Raw genomic sequence first — 25,206 nt, 5'->3', positions numbered from 1 at the left:
TTTTCACCTGGCACAAAGATTATATTTTTCTTTTGTTCCTACAATTCGTATTTATTGGTTTTGTTTTTGTCACACCTTCTGAAAATTCTATTTGTTGGTATTATTTTGCCTTTTTCTAACACCATTTCTATGTTTATTCTACATAATAATAAACATAAAATATTATTTCAATCTATAATATAAAACTCATAGTAAATTAAAATAAGGGAAATTAGGTGATATAACCAAACAAAAACCCATAATTCATTATATAACCAAAATCACATCCTCTCTCCTCTTCTCTCTTCCTATCTCTCTCTAACCTCTTTCTACAAAATTAATTTTACTTTTTTTTTTTGGTTATATCACAAATAAGCCCTTAAAATAATCCCCCTATACATTAAAAGAAAAGTCACTTTAGTGATTTCTGCTGAGGTATCACTCATATAGAGCTTCTCAAGAAAAACGTTATAATTCTATTGGTTGATTTTTTGGAATTTTTCTTTTTGATTTATTTTTTTTTCTCCCTTCCGCGTCATTGAAAACGCCGTCGTTTGTCCTGAAGTTTTTTATTTTTTTTTCCAATCGCGTGTCAATTGAAGGGGGAGATGGTTTCAATCCGATGAAGACAGTCCGACAAGATGAGTTTTGTTCTCCATATTCTAAAGACTCAATCCTATCCATCGCTAACAGCAATGACAACCACACAAGGTGAAGTTTGTCGAGTCTCTCGGAATTTTAAGTTTTTTTTGCTTCTCTGATTGGATTCGATTTTTAAGATATGACGCGAAGGTTTTTTGATACCTCTGATTGGATTCGACTTTTAAGCTATGATACAAAGATTGTTGGATTTCACTGATTGGAATCGACATATGTTACTTGATTGATTACATTTTGCTTATTTACATTTTGAATCTTTTGTATCTAATTGATTGATTAACCTTCTTGTTGTTCAGGTCTTGCTTCTCTTAAACAAGACCATTGCCACGACTAGAGAAGTATTATCACAACAAACTTGCATTCGACTTCAGTCTCTAAAGAAGGACTGTAAGATTACCTTCTCCTTAATAACTCAACAAGCATTTGGACAGTCCTCTCTTGAGATTTTAAAGTTTGTTTTTTGTTTCATTGGCACGATTTAGAGCATTACATTACTAATTCCAATAGTCTGTTGCATCGCTAATTGCAAAACGATTAAGATCTCAATGGGATAATACTGTCAGAGCTAAGGTAAACCTTCTCTTCTCCTGAAAGCATATGCAAATCCGTTTGTTCAGTCGGTTTCATTCCTTTCTGTATCCGGTCTTTTGGTTTTCAGATTTTCAATTTTGGTCTTCTTAATTATGAGATATTAAGCCTATATAATTAGATAACTAGATAACTAGATAGATATTAAGCCCATATAATTAGATAACTTGCGCAAGATTTGCATATTAATAACTTTCCTTATTATTCCAATCAATTACTTGCGAAAGTTGTTTTCGTATTTATTATATTACTTGCGCAAATTAAAATCATATCATATGCAAATCAATTTATGACAATACACAATTAAAATCTTTCTTTAAACGATTTTAATCTTTATTAGGAGTCATTAATATGATAAATAAATCGGCTTAATATATATATGACATACCCGAATGGTTAAAATACAAACATTCAGCTCTAACAAGAACAATGGCAATGGTGCGAGCCAAAAAAAATATTGTTTCTTTAGTGAGAGAATTAAAACCACGTAAAGATACGTCCCGTATTGAAGTTAGGATTCTTCGCTTGTGGAGAAACTATAACAAAGAATCAGTAAACACCATTGAAATGGTGGTTGTTGATAAAGAAGTAAGTAAATTTAAATATACATTTTTTTGGAAGCATCGTTTATATAATTATTCTGCGTATATAAAGATTTCATATTTTTTTGTCTAGGGGACAAGAATTCATGCTTCAGTTGGTGAACAACTCATCAAAAAATTCGATGACAAGCTACGCGAGGGAGATGCGATTGTTCTCTAGTTGTTCAAAGTGTACGATGCTACTGGTGAATACCGTACGACGCCACATCCTTACAAAATTGGCTTCTTTCACACAACATTTGTTGGAATAGCTGATGATTTTCCAAGTGCAGTTCCCGAAAAGTATTTCGCGGACTTCTCTGATATTCTTTGTGGAAATCTGGACCATAGCTGTTTGGTTGGTGAGTTAGTTTCTTACTCAGTTAAAGAGTCTTTCACTTTACTACTACCTGTTTCTGATTTGAGGCTTATTTTTGGTATGTAGATGTGGTTGGCCAAATAGTTAACTTCGGGTCTCTGAAAACAAAATAATAAAATGAAAAGACAACATGTGGCTCTTGGTTGAGTTGCGTGACCCAAAGTAAGACCCGCTTTTTAATCTTATTTATACTTTGCTAAGAAAACCTCTATTAACTGTATTTAACTTAAGTTTATATTATACAATAATGTGAAGATGATGTGTACTCTGTGGGGTTGTTATGCTAAACAAGTATACGATTACAGTAGGAGTAACATGTCCACCATGATTATTTGTGTGATCAGATTTTGTTCTGTTAAAGAGTGGAAAGGTATATAATATTCGTCCGGTTTGTGTAAAATGTTACTGAGCATAACATATTAATAAGATTAATATACTTTGTAGGTGCTTACTCCATATCTAGCGGGTATAATTCAACCCATATTCTGCTCAACCCAACACTTGATTTTATTGAGGAGTTCAAAGCAAGGTACGTGTCCGATGTCTTACGGATGAAAACCTATGGAGAAGTTCAATACATATAGATGTTTATTTTAATTTTTGAACATCATTTTCACTGAAACGTTTTAACATAAAGTGTGATTATTTTATTTGGCAGTCTCCCTGATGATTCACTTGATCTTACAAACAACGATAGTAGCCAATGGTCTGTTGGTACTGCTACTTCTATTCGTGCCAGGTTTTTTGTTCTTAATGAGAGGCTAACCATCGGAGAGATCATTGATAGTACTCTGGTATATAGACTACACTCTTCGCTTTTGAATTTTTTACACATTCGTATACTCCATGTGCTATCAGTGCTTTTAAAAAATACTCATTGACGAATAGGTTGGCACTTTTGTGACTCTGGGGACCATTGAAACAATTGATACTGAACGTGGCTGGCAATATTTAAGTTGCAAATACCACAACAAAAAAGTGATGTCTACAACCAATGTTGATGCTGATGGCCGGCCCTTGTTCTTCTGCAATACGTGTGACAAAGAACACAGTGATGTCATTTCCAGGTATTGAGCGGGTTAGATATACAAAAATATGAGTTATATTATCGTCATTGAAATAGGCTGTGACGTTTTTTTTTTTTGGATTTGTTCAGGTTCAAATTAATTGCCCATGTCAAGGATGATAGCGGTGAGGCTAATTTTCTGTTGTTTGATGCTAATGCTCAAGCAATTGTGCGTCATTCTGCTGCTGAACTCTATGACGAGGTACATTTAAAAATTCCAGTGTACATCAATTAACACAGTAAATTCTATAGTTTAACCGCTATCTATGTAATTGTAGAATGAAGATGAAGACTTCTTACCTGAAGCAGTTAGCGATCTCTTTGGTAAGAGAGTCCTTTTTGAGATTTCAGTTGACGCTGATAACATCAAAGGAAAGAGTTCTCAGTATGTTGTTCGATTGGCTACTGATGACCGTGAAATGGTTGAGGAATTTGGTGATTTGCCTCCTAAACCGGTAATTTTTCGCTTATACTTGCGATTAATTTGATTGTTATAGGAGCATAATATTGATACGATTAAATCTGTTTCTTGCAGGTACTAATGTTGGAGTCCGCAGATGATATTTCCTCTGGTTCTGGTGGTTTTACAGCAACTCCTTTGTCCAAAAGAAAAAGCGAACAAGATGACGACAGTTGCCTTGAGGATCAACACTTTGTTAACAAGAAACTCTCTCAAAAGAAACTCAAGGGCGAGTGAGCTGTCTCTTTTTGATGAGTTGCTGTCCTTTATATTGTTATGGCTTTGTTTTTGCTTCATTTTTTAAAAATTTGTCTGAGTACCTTTCTCTTTGGTTTTGTTTAAGATTTTGTCCGAGTACCTTTTTTTTTTGCTTTTAATTGGAATACAAATTTACCAAGTTCCAATCTAAACCAGACCACCTTACGTTTGGTTGGCTCTGACATTTGATTTTGTATTTATGCCAATCGGTAACGTTTAAGAATCAGTACATTCGTAAAATTTCTATCCAAACAATACTATATATTATTAAGCCCATTTGTAATGCAATGATCCAGTACATTAGGATTTTGTATTTATGCCAATCGGTAACGTTTAAGAATCAGTACATTAGGATTTTATTGGTAGTAATACAATCTCAGCCCATTTGTAATACCCAACTAAAAACCAATTTATGCCCGAATAGTATTTAAGCCCATAATTTTGTCTATAATACTATTTAATACTATTTGGCGATTTTCTTTTATAGACATGATTAGCCTATAATTTGAAAACTTCTTTTTATATTTATTTGTAGATTATAACATACCCGGAAAATATGATTATGTCGGTATATAAAACTATTAAGACAAAGTATTAAATACAATTAACATATTTTTAATGCAAAGGTAATACTATTTAATACTTTCAAACGAAACATTTATGTAAAAAAGGTTATGCAATTAGGTCATAGATATAAACCCAAGTTAGTGCAAACAATGGGGTCTTTGTACAGGAAGTGAAAAGCAAATATTATTTAAAAAACAGGAGTTTAATGCAACATAAATCGATTTTGGAAGAATGTCGATAAAAACAAACACGGAAAATATGATTATGTCGGTATATAAAACTATTAATTGTTTAGCTAAATACAATTAACATATTTATAATTTATGTTTTCGATAAGTAATGTGAAAAGACACGACTCATCGAGAGTCCGCGATGACATTATAAAGACAGCAGTGAAGAATTGTGACCAAAATCTTTCATCTCTCTTCTTCTCCGATTGAGTCTCTCCAACTTTCGGTAAGTTGGTTTTCTTTCTCTTTAGTTTTTGCTTTGAAATATATTGCATGTAGATCCTACAGTTTTCTGTATATTTTGTTACCGATTGAATCAAGACTTTTTAGGTTTTGTATCCGTCATGCGTCTGCTTGTTCAAAAACTGTAGAATGATCTTGGTAGGCTTATAATAACTTAGATCCAATGAATATAATCACTTTTAGTTCAATTTGTAAGATTGTTTTCTGTAAAAATCAATGAGTATTTATGAGATATTATGTGTACAACTGCTTATTATTGATCGTTCTAAATATTATTTCCGCTTAGATAATATAATGTTTATAACCAATCCTGTTTATAATAAGCAGATCGACCAACATCTCGCGATGGCATTCAAGAAGGACCATAAACGCAAGTCTCCAATGACTGATGATTACGGTACTTCTCTTGAAGAGGCATTCGAAAATGGAATGGAGGCGACGACTGCGCATTACCAAGCCATTCTCTTTATGTACAAGCAACTACATGATGCCCTCATCAAAAAGCATGCTGAAGAACTTGAAGTCGCTCGCGTACAAGGTAAACTGGAACTCTTTCACGAACTCTTCAACATGTTTGCATTGAGCGAAGAGAAAGAGAAGATAGAGTCGGAACTTGTGCTTGAAGGTTCCTTACATCGATTGGTACAAGTTGAATGAGCCACAGATGTTTGATTAACCTTGTCAATTTCTTGTTTGCTTCAAGTTGAAAACGTTTAATCTTTTTGATATTTTGGTGTTGTAAGATGGAACATATTTCTGGTTTTTAAAACCAGTTTTCCAGCAAAATTTGGTCGGTTATTAAACTATTCTAAGTTTGTTATATTATAATCTTCCTTTCTATTAGCTTATCTCAATTTTTTTCTTATTGTCATAGCTTATAATTGGCTTTCATGTTCCAATTACACATTCGTTTGATTTAGTTGCTTTAGTTACAAAATTTAAATTTCTGTATATAAGACTTTGGAAGAGGAAGTAGGTTATACCTATAGTGGTGGGGTAAGTGGTTCATAGATTTTTCTAAATCACATTATTCAAGGTAGCGTGATTATGTCATAGACAATATCGCATCAAGTTTGGATTCTTGAGATCTTACAATACCAAAGGAAACTGATTTAATAAATTTTAAGAAGGGAATGTACTGACAAAATAATTACGTAAGAAGAGTTTATATCTATAATTTAACTAAAGGTCTTTTCGTATCGGAATTGTGAAGTTAAATATATTTGATCGAAGTATGGAAATGATGATATTTACTGAAATCTTCATAATTTAATTTATTGACATGCGTGCAATATTATAAATATATTTAGAACGATCAATAATAAGCATTTATTTAAACTAAATTTTTCTACTTTTCGGAAAGGAAGGCAATATTTTAAATGCCTGTTACGATGCGATCCATATATTAGTACAAAATCTATTGCGTTCTGTTTATTTTCGGACAAAATCTATATATAAGGAAATATATATATATATGTTGGAAACCTTTATAGTTTCAATGATATAAATGTTTAATAAATAATTGGAAACGAATCTAATGGGTTGATCATTTATAGGGCAATCGGAAAGACATTTTTCTAGAACACACCTTTCTATATAAACTGTAGAATGACGCCTATTTTATCAAACCTAATTGCAGTCTTCTTCGCCGACATTGTCTCTACAATTCTCTCCTAATCTAAAAAAAATCCTTTGTAAGCTTTTATTTTCTTTTTATCTTAGCAACACTTGTATATCATTAATCAGATATTTGATGAACGAATCACGGTTTCTTACTTCAATATTTCGTTATATAATCTGGGGAGTTTTCAATACATGTCGATCATCTTTCTAGGGATATATAACGTGTCATTGGAATAGTAAAAAAGGTTTTGTAAGATCTCTATAGTATCATGTATTGTTTAATTTTGAGGATCTAACTACATATATATATATTTTACAATGGATCGCTTTGTCTCTATGTTTGATCTGAATTGTCAATAGTTAAATTATGTTTAAAATTGTGTTGCTTATATAATCGTTAATTGTTAAATTTTGAGGATCTAACTAAATAGATATATTTCAGTACTGTTAGTCGCTTTGTCTCCACTATTGATCTGAATTAGCAATAGTTTAATTATGTTTTTAATTGTGTTGCTTATATAAACGTGTATATGTTAATCAATATTTCTTTTGTCCACATGCAAGGCAAGATCTCGCGATGGCATTCAACAGAGATCTAAAGCTCAAGAAACCGATCGTTTAAGATTACAGTTCTTCTCTCGAAGAGGCTTTTAACAATGGAAAGAATGAGACTAGGGAGCGTTACCGAGCCATGCTCTTGATGTATCAGAACCAATTGGAAGCCATCACAGCCAAGCATGATGAAGAGCGTGAAGTCTATCGCGTGCAAGGTAAATTAGAGTTACTCAAGGAACTCTTCAAGAAAGACGCAAGGAGGAAGGAGAAGAATAAACTAAAGACTGAACTTGTGCTCGCAAAGGAGAAGATGGATGGGGTCAAGATTCCTTACGTTGATTGGTTCAAGATGGGTGAGCCACAAATGTTTGACCGAAGTCTTTGTTTTAACAATCTCTCCAAGTTTGAAATGTTTTAGTTTTTGTGTTGATTCGGCTACCAATATCGGAATCTATCTTCTGGTTTTGTAAACCAGTTTAATAACATGTTATTTTCTTGAAGAGTTTCAACGTATTTGACTGAATTGATGAACTGCTTTTATATTAGCCTGGATCATTGCATTATATGATATATTGAATGTTGAACAATGCGTTTAAATGATTTGTACACAATCTTTGCTGATCTTGTGTGTTCAGTCAGTGTAGTTTCGATGTACTTTAAGAGTACTTTGTGATATGATTAGCATTTATTTGTGGTGTTAGTGAAAAAAAGTTATGATTTTGTTCATCATTTGGTCTTCACTTCGCTAATATGAAAAGAACCCTTTTAAATAGTTTAAATGTTTTTATTGTAGCCATCACTATTATATTTAGATTTTCGTAATTATAAAATGACACATACTAAATATTACTTGAAAGGGGGGGATTTGGCAGGCACGTTTTACAGATATTGGGTTTAATTGATTTTAAACGCAGCCCATATGTAAAATTATGGGTTATATTAAACATAAAATTGTCAATATGTTTCCTTCTTGCTAATTTTGTTAAATACTTGGGTTTGGGTTTAGTGTTTACGGCTTTGGTTTTAAGTCTAAGATGCGGGTTTATTGTATAAGATTTGTGATTGAGGTCAAGGATTTAGACCAGTATATAGGGGAATCGTATTTCAAATTAACGGTTTCGGTTTTGGGTCTAGAATTATCCAATTGAAAGTATGCGGTTTTGATTTACGGTATAGGACTTGGGTTTAGGGTATAGGGTTTGAATTTCAGGTTTAGAGTAAAGGGTCCAGGGATATATATTTAGGATTTAAATTTTACGGTTTGGATTTAGGGTATAAACATTCATTTTTTGGTTAAAGGGTTTCTTTAGTTAGAGTTTTGAAATATATGACATTTATTTTGTTCCATCATTATTCTGTGAAATAATGATGCCATGAACATAAGAAATACAAATTAAGTATTTCATATCACCAAGAGAGCACAAACATCAAATATGCAAAACCAATAATAAAATACCATTGATTTATACCTGTTATTATACAATATGACATTGAGTCCTGATTAGAAATAAACTCATAACCCACTATTATCCAAATGAAACCAACCTTTTTTAAGAATTATTACATGTAGAAAATCATAATCGAACCGATCCCCCGTTATTAGGCTTTTATATGCATTAATACATTGAAAGCCCATTTAAGTTATCTATCTGAAAACATAGTTATGCCCAAATATAAAGAAGACGGACTTCAAAACTCGAAACCCTAAATTGAGCGACGTGTTTAGTAGGTCTCTATAAATCTGCCACCAAAAATTACAATCATAGCGTCCGAACATTCTCCCCTTAAAATGAAGCCGGACAAATATAGTTGGTCAATTCCTACCCAGGTATTGCGAGCTAGAGAACTAAATTTTTTTTCAATACAAATTTGTTCATCATAAAAGATAATTTGTATGATCCTATAGGAATTATGCACATTTGATCCTGAAAAACTCTATTGTCTTCCTATTGCTATGTAAGTTTTTTTACACATAAAATATTTAGTTTCTATTATACGTTTGGAGTACTTACAAGTCATAAATTGTCGTACGAAAAAGTTGACAATCATATAGTCAATAAAGTCATTAAGAGGCATCAGTATCACATTATGATGAGCTTTACACACGGAAACCAACATTCAGCCAAACTCCACAATGACCCAGATAAATCCAAGTTTATGGATTGGATGGAGACTAACAAACAAATACGTCAAGGAGTAAATCTAAAGTCTTTAGTTTGCTGTGCTGTTCGTAACTTTGTTTGGGATCCATTGACTAAAACATGGACACCTAAATTTGAGATTTGAAGTTACTATATGTTTTTTTTGTCGTATTTAACTCTTAATTATTGGATTTGGTTTTATTTATTACTTCGTTGGGTTTTTTAATTTTTATATTAGAGATCTTCATTTGTCGTATATCAGTTTCTATGATATATTTATCCTTTACTGTTACTATGAATGCAGCCGTCGTAATATTATGCTTATATTATATATTTTAATTTGAAGCATAATAATATCTTCAATATTCAAGTGATTAGGTGTCTAAAAATCAAAATTATTAAAACCAAATTTTAAAAGAAAGAAAATATCAGTTCCCTTAATATCAGAAATATTACCGGTAACATGCATGAAGCCGTCCTAATATTAAATTTATAAAGTATAACCTAGGAACTGATTTTACTTGACCAATACATAATTCAGATTGATATATTTCTTAAAATTGTTTTTCACACACTTGCCCAATTAATAATTAAACGTGTTTATATTACATTAGATGTCGATCATTGTAGATCTTTGATCGGTAACTTTCTTAATAATATTTGGTAACAAATTTATGATTCCCAGTAAATATGGGTAGAGGATATACGCGTACTAATTTTGTAGATCTTTGATATATAATGTTCCTTGACGGACACACCATTCTTAAAAAACATTTATATAACAACACATATTGCAACCTAAACACTTCGTATAACCTAAATCTAAGAGATCATCATAGATATGTCTACTTTCAAAACTGTTGCAGAGCTCGTACCTTGCAAAGAGATATGTCATATTTATGTGCAGATTATCCATTTGTGGAAAAACTATATCGCAGCTGATCGGTATACTATTGAGTTGGTGCTATGCGATGCCTTTGTAAGATATACACATCATATACTTGAGTTTACCAAAGTTTTTATTACCCCCGACCTATAGATTTCTCCCTAATATGATTTTTTATGATGCAGGGAGATAAGATTCATGCTTCTATCAGTAGTTCGTTGGTAGCACCAAATGAACAAAGACTGAAACAAGGGTTATGGACATTTTTTGAAAAAATTTCAGTTATCCAATCGGGAGGTGCATATCGAACTAGCAAACATGCATACTTGATTGAGTTTGTCCGTAATACTAGTGTTTGTGTGTGTGATTTCCTTCCACGGGCACTCACTGGTTTCGAACCAGTTGCTTTCCATGATATCTACGATGGTTTGGTTAATACTGAGTATTTGGTTGGTGCGTAACACTAAAACATGTTTTGAAGACGATTCATTTCTCAAGCGTTAATTCTGTTACAGCCTTAACTATCCGTACCTATTAAGTTAACTGGTATTTAACCTCAATTATTTTTCTAGATGTTATAGGTCAAATAGTTGGGGTCAGCCATTTAGAGATTGTTTCTCTCAATGGAAAAGACACTGAGAAGATAACAGTGGAGCTCCAGAATCAGCTGTATGTTTTTCGGTTCTTAATAATGAATCAGCGCTTATTGATAGTTTTCATTGTTTTAACAATATGAGATAGTGGTTTTTTTTTTATCTTTTATTCCAGTTCTGATCGCCTCACTGTCCATCTGTTGGGTAAATATGCTATATTTGTTCATGATGCTACGCAAAACGTCATCCAGGAGAAGTCTATTATATGCGTTATTCGATTTGGCAAAATCGGTATGTTCAAAGGTAATCTTTCTGTATTTAAATAGTACAGTACGTCTGCCAAATGTATCCGGTTTTCTTAAGATTTGCCTTTTCGTAACAACAGATAGTGTATCTACCGCATACGGATTTACTGAAGTTTCCCTCAATCCAGGAATGGTAGAGGTTGAAGCTTTTTTAAATTTGTAAGTTGTTCAAAATATTAAATCAAAAATATATTTCAAAGTATTGGTTATACCGACACTTTTGGTATTAGTTTTCATAAACTTTTCAAAAAAATTCAGGGTAGATAAAAGAGACCCGCAGATAGCATTGGTGGCGTCCAAACCATATTGTCCGACTCCGGAGCTATATTGAAAGTTTAGATTTTTCAAGCATATCATACAGAAATCAATTACTGAAGTGTTGGAGACAAAACAGGTAAAGGAGATGTTATATCTAACGTTGTTTACCGATTGTACTATAACACTCTGCTTATTGGATATACAGCGGGAGAGGTATATTGTTATGTGTACAATTGCTGCCATTGATTATGATATTGGATGGTACTATATGAGTTGCAAAATCTGTTGGAAAAGAGTATTGTTAGTCCCTAGCGATCATATGGTTTATGGAATTCAAAAGTCCCAAATCAAGAAAAGTACTATTGCGCCAAGTGTAATAACTATCGGCCTCAACTTCTGCCAAGGTAAGTAAAATATTCTTACCGTATAAAGAAACACTGCTTTAGATAAGAGAAACCAGTGATTTCGAAACATATGAGCAACCCATGCTGTTCCATATAGGTACAATTTACAATTGGTCGTCCTTGACAATACTGGCCACGCAAAGTTCCTTCTGCTTGACAACCTTGCAGAAGAATTATTAGGGATTTCCTGCGGGGTGTTATACGGTTCATCGGCTGACCAGGTAAGAACATACAATTGACTATTTTAACAATACCTGATTTTGAAAACTATGCATGTTATCTTCAACTGATTCTGTTTATAAATTATTGTTTAACATCTATGTAGATTGAGGATCCCGTTGTCGTCCATTCTTTTCTCTCTAAATTAATTGGAGAAACCTATTTCTGCAAGATTGTTATAGAGGAGCAAAATTTCCTGTTAAACTGCCAAACGTTCAAAGTTTTGGAGATTTTTCCAACTTATGAGTTTTAGTCATCTGTCGAATTTATAATTCTATAAATTTGACAATTGAATTGTGTTTCTGTATTTTTAGATAATTTTCTTATTTTTTTATTATTTTATTTTACATCCGAAATTTTATTACTTATTTGGGCTTTATATTTAGTGTTTAATTACTATTCCATTTTTTTTCGTGGAAAATGTTACAAATTATAACCAAATCATTGTTAAGGTGCTTTGGTCCTTGTGTTCAAATAATCAACACATGTAATATTATATATACATTGCACAATTTAGTCAAAACGATTGCAAAATAACCAAAGTTAAAAGAACGATAATGAGACTGAGGTTATTTGGAATTGATATTATATAAAAATACTTGCAAAACATACAAAATAGCAACATACAAAACTGAACGAAAATAGATTAATCGCACATATAAAAAACTTCAGTTTTTTTACATGCGTGCTTAGATAATACACCTCCACAACTCTGCTTTTTTTAGTCTTGATTCATAGCAAACTGAACAAATTGAGTAAGCCTTTTGGAGTAGTAACAATGCTTGCATACTTGAGCCATGTTATCGGGATGGCACTCAGTCCGTGGCTCAAGGTTGACCATAGCTGTATAGTAGCGGGTCTCCATAATTGCAGGGATTGTACTTAGAGTTTTCTTGACTCTTTTCCAGCAATGATCGGAGGTTGATAGATTTTCTTTCCATTGGAGTTTATCCAGATACTTCTTACCTTTTGGATAGTGTTCTATTGCAAGCAATAACAAACCGTAAAGATAAGTACCGTTTGTATACTCACCAATGGATGCTTGGCGTAGATGATAGAGGCCTTTGTGTTTTTCTTTGTGGACGAAATATTGAAGTATGCCCTCAATATAGTGTGCCTCAGGGTTGTCGTTCTCCAAGCATAGTTCCTTGAATCTGTTGTGCTTAGTGAGCATTTCGGAAGGTTCGGCAGCAAAATATGACAAGGAAATGTTTCTGAAATAGATGGTGGGATCGGAGTTGGAGTGGTTGTCGTTTGAATTAGAGGAATCACCGATGTAAACAATGTCATAATTGTTCACCGATTTTTCTTCTCCCATATTCACTTAAGTGTGTGTATTTTTCTTGATATTTTAAGACCCGTTGGGTTGTTTCTACTCTCAGTCGATGCTGAGAATGCGGATAGGTAATGTTCGATATTGTAGGACGATACTTATAAAGATGGTGGTGGGAAAATGATGTGATTGTACATGATGAAAATGCTGTGTAAGTGCTAGAAGTATGTGCTAAAAAAGACAAGAGACGACACATGCATTGTAAAAAGACTGTGGTTCATGAAGAGTTGTCACGTACTCAGAAAAGTTGGTCGTTGCTTTATTTGCATGCTTATTGATATTACCAATCGAAGTGACAATTTGACAACTATATAGACTGGATTCTTATGGTTTCTCAACAAAAACTTATAAAAGTAAAACTATAACTTGACCAACTTTCATTTTCTTATTAGTATGTATTTGAATAGAATAGTTTCTCAAACAATAGACCACTTAAACTTATGGTAATTATAGATATGATTTGTATTAGTTTAGGAAATGCATTAAATCAATTGAATAAGTTCATCCGAGATTTCTTCATTCATAAAAGATAATAAATGTTAGAAGTTTACTTGACCACTACTCATGTCCTTATTCATACGAATAAGAATATTTTGTTGCTCAAACAAGAATAATAAAATTCTATTTACTTAAGTGGTTGGATTTTCTGATTTGACGCTAGGTTTTTCATATGCTCCTATAAATAAAACTAAGCTTTACTCGACATTCTATATCATATTGAGTACAAAGAAGTTACAATCTCCACTCTCTATCTTCTCTGTTATTATGTTGTTAGTATGTTATACAAATCGATCATAGTAGTTTTTATATAGGTCTTTGTCAAAACACAGTATTCTTGAAGCAATGTTAACCATGAAGAGAACAATTTCTGAAATTATTGAAGCACCAACGGTAAATATTTTTGGAATTATCATTTACTCAAACGTTTTTTTATTTTCTGAAAGAGGAAGACAAATATGATTTAACTACAAAATTATTGTCATTTAAATGCTTCAAATTAGGCTGGAACTTATATGGTTGTTGCTAAAATTGAGGCCATTGATTTGGATAAACCATGGTACTACACTGCCTGCAATTTTTGCAAAAGAAAAATGGCCAGACAAGGAGATGGTTTTGAGGGAAACGTGCAACATCTTCAACATAATCCTATATACAACTGCAAAACATGCAACAAGGATTTTAAACATGCTATTCACTGGTATGGCCGTTTATAAAGATTTATCTTGCTGCCTTTGTAATAAATCAGTATTATATGTTTGTATACTAATTTAAATAGTGTATTTTTAGTTACTACTTGGTTGTACGTGTCTCTGATGACTCAAAGGGAGAAGTCAAGTTTTTGATTTTCAACAATATTGCGGAGAGGCTCATTAGGAGACCTGCGTTTCAGTTAGTCCAAGAGGCTGGTCAGGTATTTTCTTCGTTTTTAAGTTTAGGGGAACTAAGGAAATTGCATTTATATATATTATTTGAAAGATGTATATTTGTTTTACAGGAAAATCCACATTTTCTACCTCAATCTCTAACTGATTTGATTGGGAGAAAACTTCTATTTAAGATCACTATCGGAAGTAATGGTCAACAAGAACAGAATGCAGCATATGTTGTTGATTTAGTGATTGACGATGCAGAAATAATTCAACACTTCGATCCACATGTAACAATCATAATAGTGATAACTCAAAATTAATTGTGAACAGTTTAATTTCTAACGAATTTTTTTTTGCAGCCGCATTTTGTGATTTTTAATGATTATGAGTCGGAAGAGGACTGATGCTAATCCTTTCTTATTGGTTCTAAGTTGAAGTCCAATATGCCCGTCAAAGTGGAAGAGTTTAAGAATTAATTTGTTTTCCTATTCATCAAATTTAATAATGTTTTCCGTTGTCTCTCTTTTGGGTTTTATAGTTATGAGAATTAATTATGAGGTGTTATTTGGTTCGTTATATATAACAACTCCTTTAATCTATTTATTTTTCCACATTACACGAAAATTATTGTTTAAAACTTTAAATGTGCGGAACTTATCACTAGAAGATAGTATACAACTATATATCTAAATTGCAAACATAAGGTTGTTATATATATATATATATATATGTTAAAGTTCCAAAAAAGCATAATTAATAAACGAATAAAGTAAAAGAAGGTAATATATTGAATTACATTGTCATAAATTATTTACCAATAAAAATCATATTCACTTGCGCAAGGAATAAATACATGGAAAGAATTTGATAAAAAGTCTTTATTTGGCAACAAAGGATTATACGTATATTTTGAAGATGATAAAACCTAATGGTCATGTATGGATTTCAATTGTATCTTATAAATTTAGAGGTCGGCTTCTGAACTCTATATCTTCGACTTTCTTTCAAATTATATAAGTTTATTCAAGCCTTAATTCTAATTGCATACGATTTAATCTATACGTAGTGTTTGGTGTTACTGAAAACAAAAGCATTCGATTTTGAGTGGGAAGCATGAAGAGAAGTAATCCACTGTCTACAGACACGGGGAATAAACCACAGAAAAAAAAAAGAGTGTATGTTCTACAGAAAATAAATAAAAACATCTATAAATGTTGAATTTTCCTACTACTGAATACAAAGAATGATACGTTATCACTAACGTTTTTGTGAACATACACTGTTTTTTTTCTTCTGTGGTTTATTCACAGACTTATTTTGTTGATGCAGGTACCAATGACAAAGAGAATACTCCAATGGGGAATATAACACAAAACTCATCTATCACTAACGTTTCACCTCTGCCCAGTATAAATTCTTTTTGGACGCCCTTGCAGAATGTTATGAATCAAGTATTTCGACCCATTGGAGCAATTCCACCAGAGTCTAATCCGTCAAAAAACGTTGAAAATACAGCGACACATACTGTCCCATTAAGTCGTGTTTTTCAAAGTTTTAAAGATGGACTAACACATCAAGCTAGAGCTGCGCGAAAGGAAATACTGAATAACAAAAGAACAATAGGGCTTACTACCTCAAATAGAGGTTAGTCTCCTAACGCTTTCATTATCCCCACGTTTATTCTTATTACTGTATTGATGAAAAACATTTCTGAAAAATTTATTTTCATTACATTGTACAGTTACCAGGATTTTTCAAGCCAACCAAGGCATCAGTTGTACCACCTCTAGGTATAAGTTTCTGTTCAAAGCAAGAGTTAGAAGACTTTTTAAAGAATGAGTAATGATGGAACCCTTTGTGAAAACTAGCTTACTTATTTCTCTGTGAAATCAATTTATGTCTGTAGGTCCCTATAATTCAACGCAAAGTTCACCTACTCTTGCAAATTTGAATGTTTCTGGAATCAACATGCACCCATCGAGTAAGAGCATTGTTTATTAATTACTGCATATTATATGAGTAGTGCTTATTTAGTATGATCGTATACAAATAGTTTATAAAACAATAATAAATTTATAGTTTAGGACAAGTTTCGTATAATTAAAAAATATCATTCCGTAAGGTACAATTGGTTATCAAGAAACTATATCCCGGAGTACAAGCATTTTCTTGAGGAAACGAAAGACAATTGGATCACCTCCATCGGTGAATTCAAAGACAAGACATAAGGAAGGTAACAACGGGTTTTAAATAATGTTTTGTCGTTATTATAAGTTATATGCTACTATTTCAAAAGTGGGACTAAACTTAAACAAATTTCAACAGCAAGACAAGGTCCCAACATGACACGACAAACAAATCCGACTGGTCCAGCAGTGTCTGTAGAAGATGCACATCGTGAAGGTAATTTTTTAGATATTTGTAATCGTACTAATATGATGTATACTGAAAGGTAAAAATTTATATTATACCTATTTCATGAATTTATTTGCGCTAGACCTTTGTTTATATGTTTAAATAAATCTTTTTCAGCTACGCAAAGTCCATTCCAACAAACCAAAACCAATGAATTCATTCCTCCACCAAGGTTCATCGTCGAGGATCATCCTGAAGGTAAAATGTCTATTCCATCTATACATATACAAAAAGTTAAATTTATGGATCATATATTTTGACTTTGTAGTACACTTTTTCACGCAGCTTACAATAATCGATATGCAATGGAAAGTGAGTCTGAAAATGAAAATGATAATGAAGATGAGGAGAATCAGACTTACACTACCTATCCAGCTGGAGAGACTTTGATAAACACATCACCACAACATATCCCACAAGAAACTAATAATACAGTTACTTCGCCTATTGTCATTGGGATACAAAAAAACGGTGATGACCTGAAAATTACTACAATGTTTCTTACAAATCAGAAACACGATATTAGTTTTTTTTTTTTAATGAAGATATTTGACGAAACACAGGTTACTACGACGACGGAGATCCAGGTTGGAATTGTAAGTTTTGTCAAGCATATATGTGGTATGGTGAAAGAATTGGAAAACGCCGGCGTAGTGCCAATCATGTCTTCACAATGTGTTGTAAACGTGGTAAAGTTGTACTTCCTCGGCTCGCGAATCCTCCAATGGAGTTAATGACTTTGTTATGCAAAGGAGACGAGTTAAGCAAACATTATCGAGAGTTCATACGAGCTTACAATATGATGTCCTCTTTCACATCTCTTGGGGGGAAGATAGATCATTCTATTAACAATGGTCGTGGACCATTTGTTTTCCGAATATCTGGTGAGAACTGTCATCGTATTGGTGATATAGTTCCCGAGCCTGGACAAGCTCCAAAATTTTCCCAGCTCTATATCATTGACACTTTAAATGAGATCAAAAATAGACTTGACGCTTATGTCGGGTAATTTACTTCATTATATGAAGTTACTATGATTATATTGTTCGCTTTGTAGTATGGTCGACATTTTGTTAGCTTATATTAAAAAAAAATTAAAACTTTGCAGGTCTGACAGAGCTGCTGCTAAGAAACTAAGAGAACCACTTGTTCTTCTTCTGAAGAATATGTTAGATCAGTGTAACCCTCATGTCAAGGCTTTTAGGTCTGCAAGAGACAGATTCGACGTGGAAGGATCAACAGGTTATAGGATGAGATTGATTGAAAGTCGACAATCTGATGGACGGACCCATAATCTGCCGACTGCAAATGAAGTTGCTGCTTTGATACCTGGAGATTTTGTTTTAAATATGGAGACACGAGATATTGTTCTAGAGAGTACAAGTGGAAAGTTGCAAAGGATAAGTGAATTACATCCGGCGTATTTGCCTCTGCAATATCCACTATTGTTTCCATATGGAGAGGATGGCTTTCGATTAAATATTCCTATTGGTTTTGAAGACAGCACTGCGAGAAAACGCAAGAATGTAACTATGCGTGAGTACTTTGCATTTCGGATTTTAGAGAGGAGGTGGGAAGCACCTACAATTACAAGATCAGGCAGATTGTTTCATCAGTTCCTTGTGGACGTTTACACAATGATAGAATCGAGTAGACTACGTTACTTGTGGCTGAATCAGAAAAAGCTCCGGTCAAGTAGTTACGCTGCAATCCAGAAAGCAGCTACAAGAGCTGGAGCTAAGATGGCGGAACAAGGGAGCCGAATTTTCATTCCAGCAACTTTCACCGGGGGAAAAAAGGTATATGAAGCAGCACTACTATGATGCCATGGCTCTGTGCAAATACCATGGATTTCCCGATATTTTCATCACTTTTACGTGCAATCCAAAATGGCCTGAAGTTACAAGGTATCTGAAAAAATATAACCTGACCACCGAAGACAGGCCAGAAATATTGTGTAGAGTTTTCAAGATGAAACTCGATAATCTTATCGGCGAGTTGACTAAAAAGAACGGCTCCTTATTCGGACCTGTTGCTGCAGGTAAATCTCCTTTACATGTTACTTATGATTAAATTTTAATCAAAACAACTAATGTAGATAGTATTTTGTTTGTTAAAATTTTCTAACTATTTTATTTTTTATTTTGACAGTAATGTACACGATTGAGTTTCAAAAAAGAGGAATGCCACACGCTCATATCCTTGTCTTCATGGAAAAAGGATCAAAATTTCCAACAGCCGATGATATAGATAAGATTATTTCCGCTGAAATACCAGACAAGACAGTAGATCCAGACCTGTATGTGATCGTTGGGGATTGTATGATGCATGGTCCTTGCGGTGCAGCAAAGAAGGATAATGTATGTATGGTTAACGGTAAATGTTCTAAGATGTTTCTGAAACCTCTCAACATCAGGACATCGATTGACGCAAATGGATTTCCAGCTTACATGCGTCGGATTGATGGTAGGTTCATTGAGAAAAATGGAATCAGATTAGACAATGGATTTGTTGTACCATACAACAGAGACCTCATGCTTCAATATCGCGCGCATATGAATGTAGAGTGGTGCGTCCAAACACGAGCTGTTAAGTATCTTTTCAAATATATTCATAAGGGACCTGATTATGCCTCAGCTGCAATAGATAAAGAAGATGAAGATGACATCATTGATGAAATCAAAACATATTACAACTGCATGTATTATTATTTTTATACCAATTCGTGTTACTATTTAGAAAGTACTATATTTTATAAATTTATAACAATATATTAAAAATTTAGTAGAAACTCTATAAGCCATTCATCAAATATAGAAGATCAATAAATTAATACTAATTAGAATATTGAACTTTATACATTAACTTCATTTCTCCAATCCAAGTTTGCGCAAATGTACTAATAAAAAAATATAATACGAAAAAATACTAAGATAATAAAGGAAAGACCGCAAGTTAGTTAAATATGTAATTATTAATTTAATTCAAAATTTATATTCTACGCTATGTCTTTGCAAAGGAAACGAAAATACATCAATAATCTATTACTATTAGTACAAATATATATGTATAAGCTTTAGAAAATATATAATATAATAGATGAAATTTATATAACTCATTTGTTTACAATAAAATAAAAACATTATTAACAAATAGAGTTTATTTGTCTTTTACATGTAAAGTCTACGTTCATCATTACTCATTTATGTTTTCGTATTTCTTAATTAGATATATTACTGCATGCGAGTCGTCTTGGCGGATTCTTGCTTTTCCTACACATTTTCGTACTACTTCTGTAGAGAAACTTGGCTTTCATCTTCCGGATCAGGAACTGGTATTTTTTTATGAAGACGAACCTATTGAGAGTATTCTCAACAAAAAGACTGTCAACCAATCCATGTTTTTGGCCTGGTTCATAGCAAACAGAAAATATGCAGAGGCAAGAGAGTTGACATATGCGGAATTTCCAACAAAATTCGTTTGGAAATCAGGTACCAGAGAATGGGTACCACGGAAACGAGGCTTTGCCATAGGGAGGATTGCGCATATTCAGCCATCAGGTGATGAGCTATATTTCTTGAGAGTATTGCTAAATTGGGTAAGAGGGCCGTAATCATACGAGGATATAAGAACAGTTGATGGTGTTTAATATCATACATACGAAGATGCTTGCTATGCATTGGGATTGATGGATGATGACAAGGAATTCATAGAAGCTATCAAAGATGCCAGTGACTGTAGTTATGCCACGTATGCCAGGAAGCTTTTTGCGAGAATGGTTGTTTCCAAATCGTTGTCTCAGCCTCATGTTGTGTGGGAAGCTACTTGGGAGTATCTTACCGACGATATTCTTTACAAGAAGCGGCGAGAAACTGGACGACCTGGTGAGTTTTAGATAATTAAATTTTCTTATTGTAAGAATGTCTATGTTAATTTAATAGAATTATCAAACTTACAGATATGAACTTGACCATAGACCAGATCAAAAATATAGCTCTTACTGAGATCGAAAATCATTTGCTCAGCAATGGTCGTAGCCTCAAGAAATGGCCCCACATACCAAAGCCAGAAGATTTGGCTCTTATTACGGCAATCGCCTTATAGATGATGAGCTTAATTATGTTGTGGAAGATCAGCTAAAGGAAAATGAAAGACTTATGGCGATGATAACAGATGAGCAAAGAGGGGTATACGAACAGATTCTGGATGCAGTTTTAAATGATAGCGGTGGAGTGTTCTTTCTTTATGGTTATGGAGGCACAGGAAAAACCTTCGTATACAGAGCACTCTCATCAGCTATCCGATCTAAAGGTATGATTGTTCTGAATACCGCATCAAGTGGAATTGCAGCATTGTTGTTGGAAGGAGGTAGAACCGCACATTCCAAATTTGGTATTCCGATAGATGCAGACGAATTCAGTACTTGCAAGAAAATGGAGCCAGGATCAGATCGTGCAGAATTAGTTAAAGCGGCAAAGTTAATTGTATGGGATGAGGCGCCTATGATGAGCAGACACTGTTTCGAGACGTTGGATCGCACTATGCGTGATATTATAAGATCTTGTGAAGATAAACCTTTTGGGGGTAAAGTTATTGTTTTCGGTGCAGATTTCAGACAAATTTTACCGGTTATACCTGGAGGTGGTAGAGCAGAGACTGTTTTGGCTGCTTTGAATTCGTCATATCTTTGGGAGCACTGCAAAGTTCTGAAGCTAAAAAAAAAACATGAGATTGCTGGCTGGTCTTACTGATGATGCAGCAAAAGAGCTTCAATCCTTCTCAAACTGGATTTTGGATATAGGAGATGGAAAAATAAATTTGCCTAACGACGGTCAAGTTGAGATTGACATCCCTTCTGATTTGCTGATACAAAATAGTGGAGAAGACCCTATTGAGACTATGGCAAAAGAGGTTTATGGAACAGCTTTTCAAACTTCAACAGATAAGGACTTGTATAGACATCGAGCCATTCTTACTCCCACAAATGATGAAGTGGATAAAATAAATGATTACATGCTTTCGCAGTTGCCAGGTAACATGTTTTATCATTTATTCTTATCTTCAACTAACTTTGTACATATCACTAAACAAACGGTTTTGCATATGCTTTCAGGAGAAGAGAAGGTTTACCTTAGCTCTGACAGTATTATCCCATCCGATGTTGACATAGAAGAAAATGTCGTATATCCTGCAGAGTTTTTGAACAGTGTTAAAGTGGCTGGACTGCCTAGACATTGCTTGAAGCTCAAGGTTGGTGCTCCTATCATGTGTCTTCGTAACATGGATGTTGCAGATGGTTTATGTAATGGTACTAGGCTAATTGTTACTCAGTTACTGCCCCATGTGATAGAAGGTAGAATTATAACCGGAAACAAAATTGCTGGACATCCGGTTTGGATCCCTAGAATGTTTGTCACACCACCTGACACCAAGTTCCCCTTCAGAATGCATCGAAGACAGTTTCCAGTTACTTTGGCTTTTGCGATGACCATCAACAAAAGTCAAGGTCAAACACTAGAAAGTGTTGGGTTGTTTCTGCCTAGGCCAGTGTTCTCTCATGGTCAGCTCTACATTGCACTTTCAAGAGTTAAGTCGAGATCTGGATTAAAAATCCTAATAACTGGTAAAGAAGGAAAAACGCAGACAAGAACATTGAATGTTTTCTACAAACAAGTTTTTTAGAATATTCCATAGTCACGGTATGTAATTTTAATGTACTTTATTTTCAAATATAAAATTTTAAGTATATAAACTGTTACATTTGTTTACTTTTTGTATTTTCCAGATGGGTAGTGATGAGTTAGGAACTGATTGTATTCAGGAGCATCCCGTTTTCTGACTATTTCAATGAAAGTATGTCTACTTTAATATTATTTCATGTTAACTTTTATTTTGAAACTTATAAATCTTTCAAATAATGTTCATCCGACAAATTACTTACAAAATTTATTTAATATTTTGCAGGTTTCTAAATTATTTTGCATTATTTTTCGACAATTGTACTTTAAAATTTATATTGTTTACGGATAATTTTTTGAATTTTTTTTTATTATATTTTCTTTTACTATGTCTACACAAATTTTTTTTATTATTAATGGAAAAAAATATTTTATTCACCAACATAGATATTTACGACTGATATACAATACATTTCTAATTAATGATAATATAAAATCTGTGTAGACATAAAACTATGCATTAATATCCAAATTTTGAATAAAAGTTTCTTCGTAAACATACAAATTATTTTGGGACGTTGCAATTATACGTACACACAATATCTGCCTCTTCATACTGAAGTTACTTTGTTCCCTCTCGTCCATCTCAAATTGGTGTGCGATCTTTTTTCCATGCCTGATGAATTCTCCCAAAAACGGTGGTACTATATTATAAAATCCGTTACTTATAAAATTATATAAGATTTAGTCCATATTCTGAATTTTCTTATGTCCGCACAGGGTGCGGGCCGGTCACCTAATCTATATTATAATGAGGGACTTTCCTCACTCCTTAAGCTATCTATGTCAGCAGTGGTGGGACCCATGCAAAAAACATATTTGCGTTTTACTTTGCGTGTGTATCGTTTTACTGACATGTTGTGTTTTTCGTTTTGGATGGATGGGCTAACCTTTATGTTCATTTATTTACAAAACATGTGGCCCAATAAAGTGAAGAATAAATATTTACAGCCAAAGCCTCTTTTTCCGTTATTTTTCTTCTAGATTTTTTTAGTCAAATATCTTCTTCTTCGATGAGAATAGATATTTTTACACCGAAGGCATCTGTTCGCTTCGTTATCTTCCTCTTAATGTAGAAAGTAACCATTTATGTTTCCACGGAGCAGTGAATCGAAAGCCACTTATCTTCGTTGTGGTATTTCAAAAGTTGATTTTTACAGGTTCAACACAATCAGAAATATCAAAAGGTTCACGAAAAGAAATCAAAGGCAGTGGATCTCGAGGACCTACGAATGGTAAGAACTAAGAACGATCAACTGGACTAACTAATGAGAATATATTCTCAATTAAACTGAAGCCCATGTCATATGTCGTGTGTGAATGTTTCTTGCAGTTGGTCGACATGTTACTCCTTGGGTTCAGGGTTTCGATTCAGTCCCATCAATGTGGGATTAGTTTGCTTGCTCTTACTCCTCTTCCGGTACGTATATCATGCACTCCAATTCTCCAGTGGGGTCCTTTCTACATCTTGACTAATGCGATCACATTGAATAGGTTGATTAGGAAAGGGATCCCATCATCATTTAGGCAAAAGGTTTGGCTTTCTCTTCCCGATGCTGCCAAGAAAAAGTCCATCTTCCTAGAGAGTTATTACTTATTACAGTGTTTTGAGCAAGGCGGTTCTGGGAAGGCACAAGCAACACGACAAATCGATCATGTGAGTTTGATCTTCTCCAAATCCTCATGGTTTTTTTGTTCTTCAGGGAAACTGATGTATTTTATTTGCAGTTAATTTTCTACATTATGTTACACGTCTGTTATTAACCAAAAAGCAGCATACTGGCGATGAAGACTCCATTGTTAGTGAACCTTTGAATCAAAATGAGTACAGCGGCTGCACATGCCCTGAGATGGCTCAAACTACGATGAAATCTCTATGCAACAGAGTATGCTCTTCTCTGATAGTCTTAAGGTAATATTAAAAAAAAATTGAAACTGAGTAATCTTTACAAGTCTTGTGACTGATCAATGCTAAGTTCTTTTCATGTTTCAACTAATCAGTCTGAGTATCAACAAGAAGAGGTTTATTAGTATGATCAGCAGCTAAGTACTTCGAACTATCCTACACAAACGATGGAGACACACAATAGTCAGTGAAACTTTATTCCTCTTTATTATTATTAGACTTTTTTTATTTATTTATAAAGCTTATACATGTGTATGCAGAGTCAAAGATTATGCGATAAAGGCTCTGGTGAATAAAGTTGACTATTTGGGCTCTGTTACTGTTACGTACAAAGTCAATGAATTTGTCGATGAAAAGGTTGATCAAGTAGCTGTAACCGAGCTACGTCACTTCCTTCAATTTCACCTCCAACTACCGTACATGTACTATGTCTGCAGTCACTCTCATCT

The 25,206-nt window shown here is 33.5% G+C and overlaps 1 protein-coding gene across 5 annotated transcripts in view; it reads left to right on the top strand.

The window, feature by feature from the left end:
- Positions 1 to 442: 442 nt before the first annotated feature.
- The window catches only part of LOC103848189 (fasciclin-like arabinogalactan protein 21), a 31,823-nt gene continuing 7,059 nt past the window's right edge, over positions 443 to 25,206 (top strand). The window contains exons 1-11 of one of the 5 annotated variants that reach the window (XM_033287678.1): positions 443 to 2,557; positions 2,632 to 2,716; positions 2,846 to 2,981; positions 3,076 to 3,254; positions 3,344 to 3,455; positions 3,532 to 3,708; positions 3,789 to 24,086; positions 24,185 to 24,271; positions 24,355 to 24,763; positions 24,853 to 24,940; positions 25,018 to 25,179. In XM_033287678.1, the coding sequence (XP_033143569.1) occupies positions 2,443 to 2,557; positions 2,632 to 2,716; positions 2,846 to 2,981; positions 3,076 to 3,254; positions 3,344 to 3,455; positions 3,532 to 3,708; positions 3,789 to 3,950 (966 nt within the window). In that variant the 5' untranslated portion in view covers positions 443 to 2,442 and the 3' untranslated portion in view covers positions 3,951 to 24,086; positions 24,185 to 24,271; positions 24,355 to 24,763; positions 24,853 to 24,940; positions 25,018 to 25,179. Of the gene's footprint in view, positions 24,087 to 24,184; positions 24,272 to 24,345; positions 24,764 to 24,852; positions 24,941 to 25,017; positions 25,180 to 25,206 lie in introns of all 5 variants that reach the window. The other 4 variants (XM_033287674.1, XM_033287675.1, XM_033287676.1 and 1 more) reach the window with 4 other exon arrangements.

This window comes from Brassica rapa, chromosome A03 (genome assembly GCF_000309985.2).
Source record: "Brassica rapa cultivar Chiifu-401-42 chromosome A03, CAAS_Brap_v3.01, whole genome shotgun sequence".
Classification (NCBI taxonomy): domain Eukaryota; kingdom Viridiplantae; phylum Streptophyta; class Magnoliopsida; order Brassicales; family Brassicaceae; genus Brassica; species Brassica rapa.
This window is presented reverse-complemented; position numbering and strand designations above follow the sequence as displayed.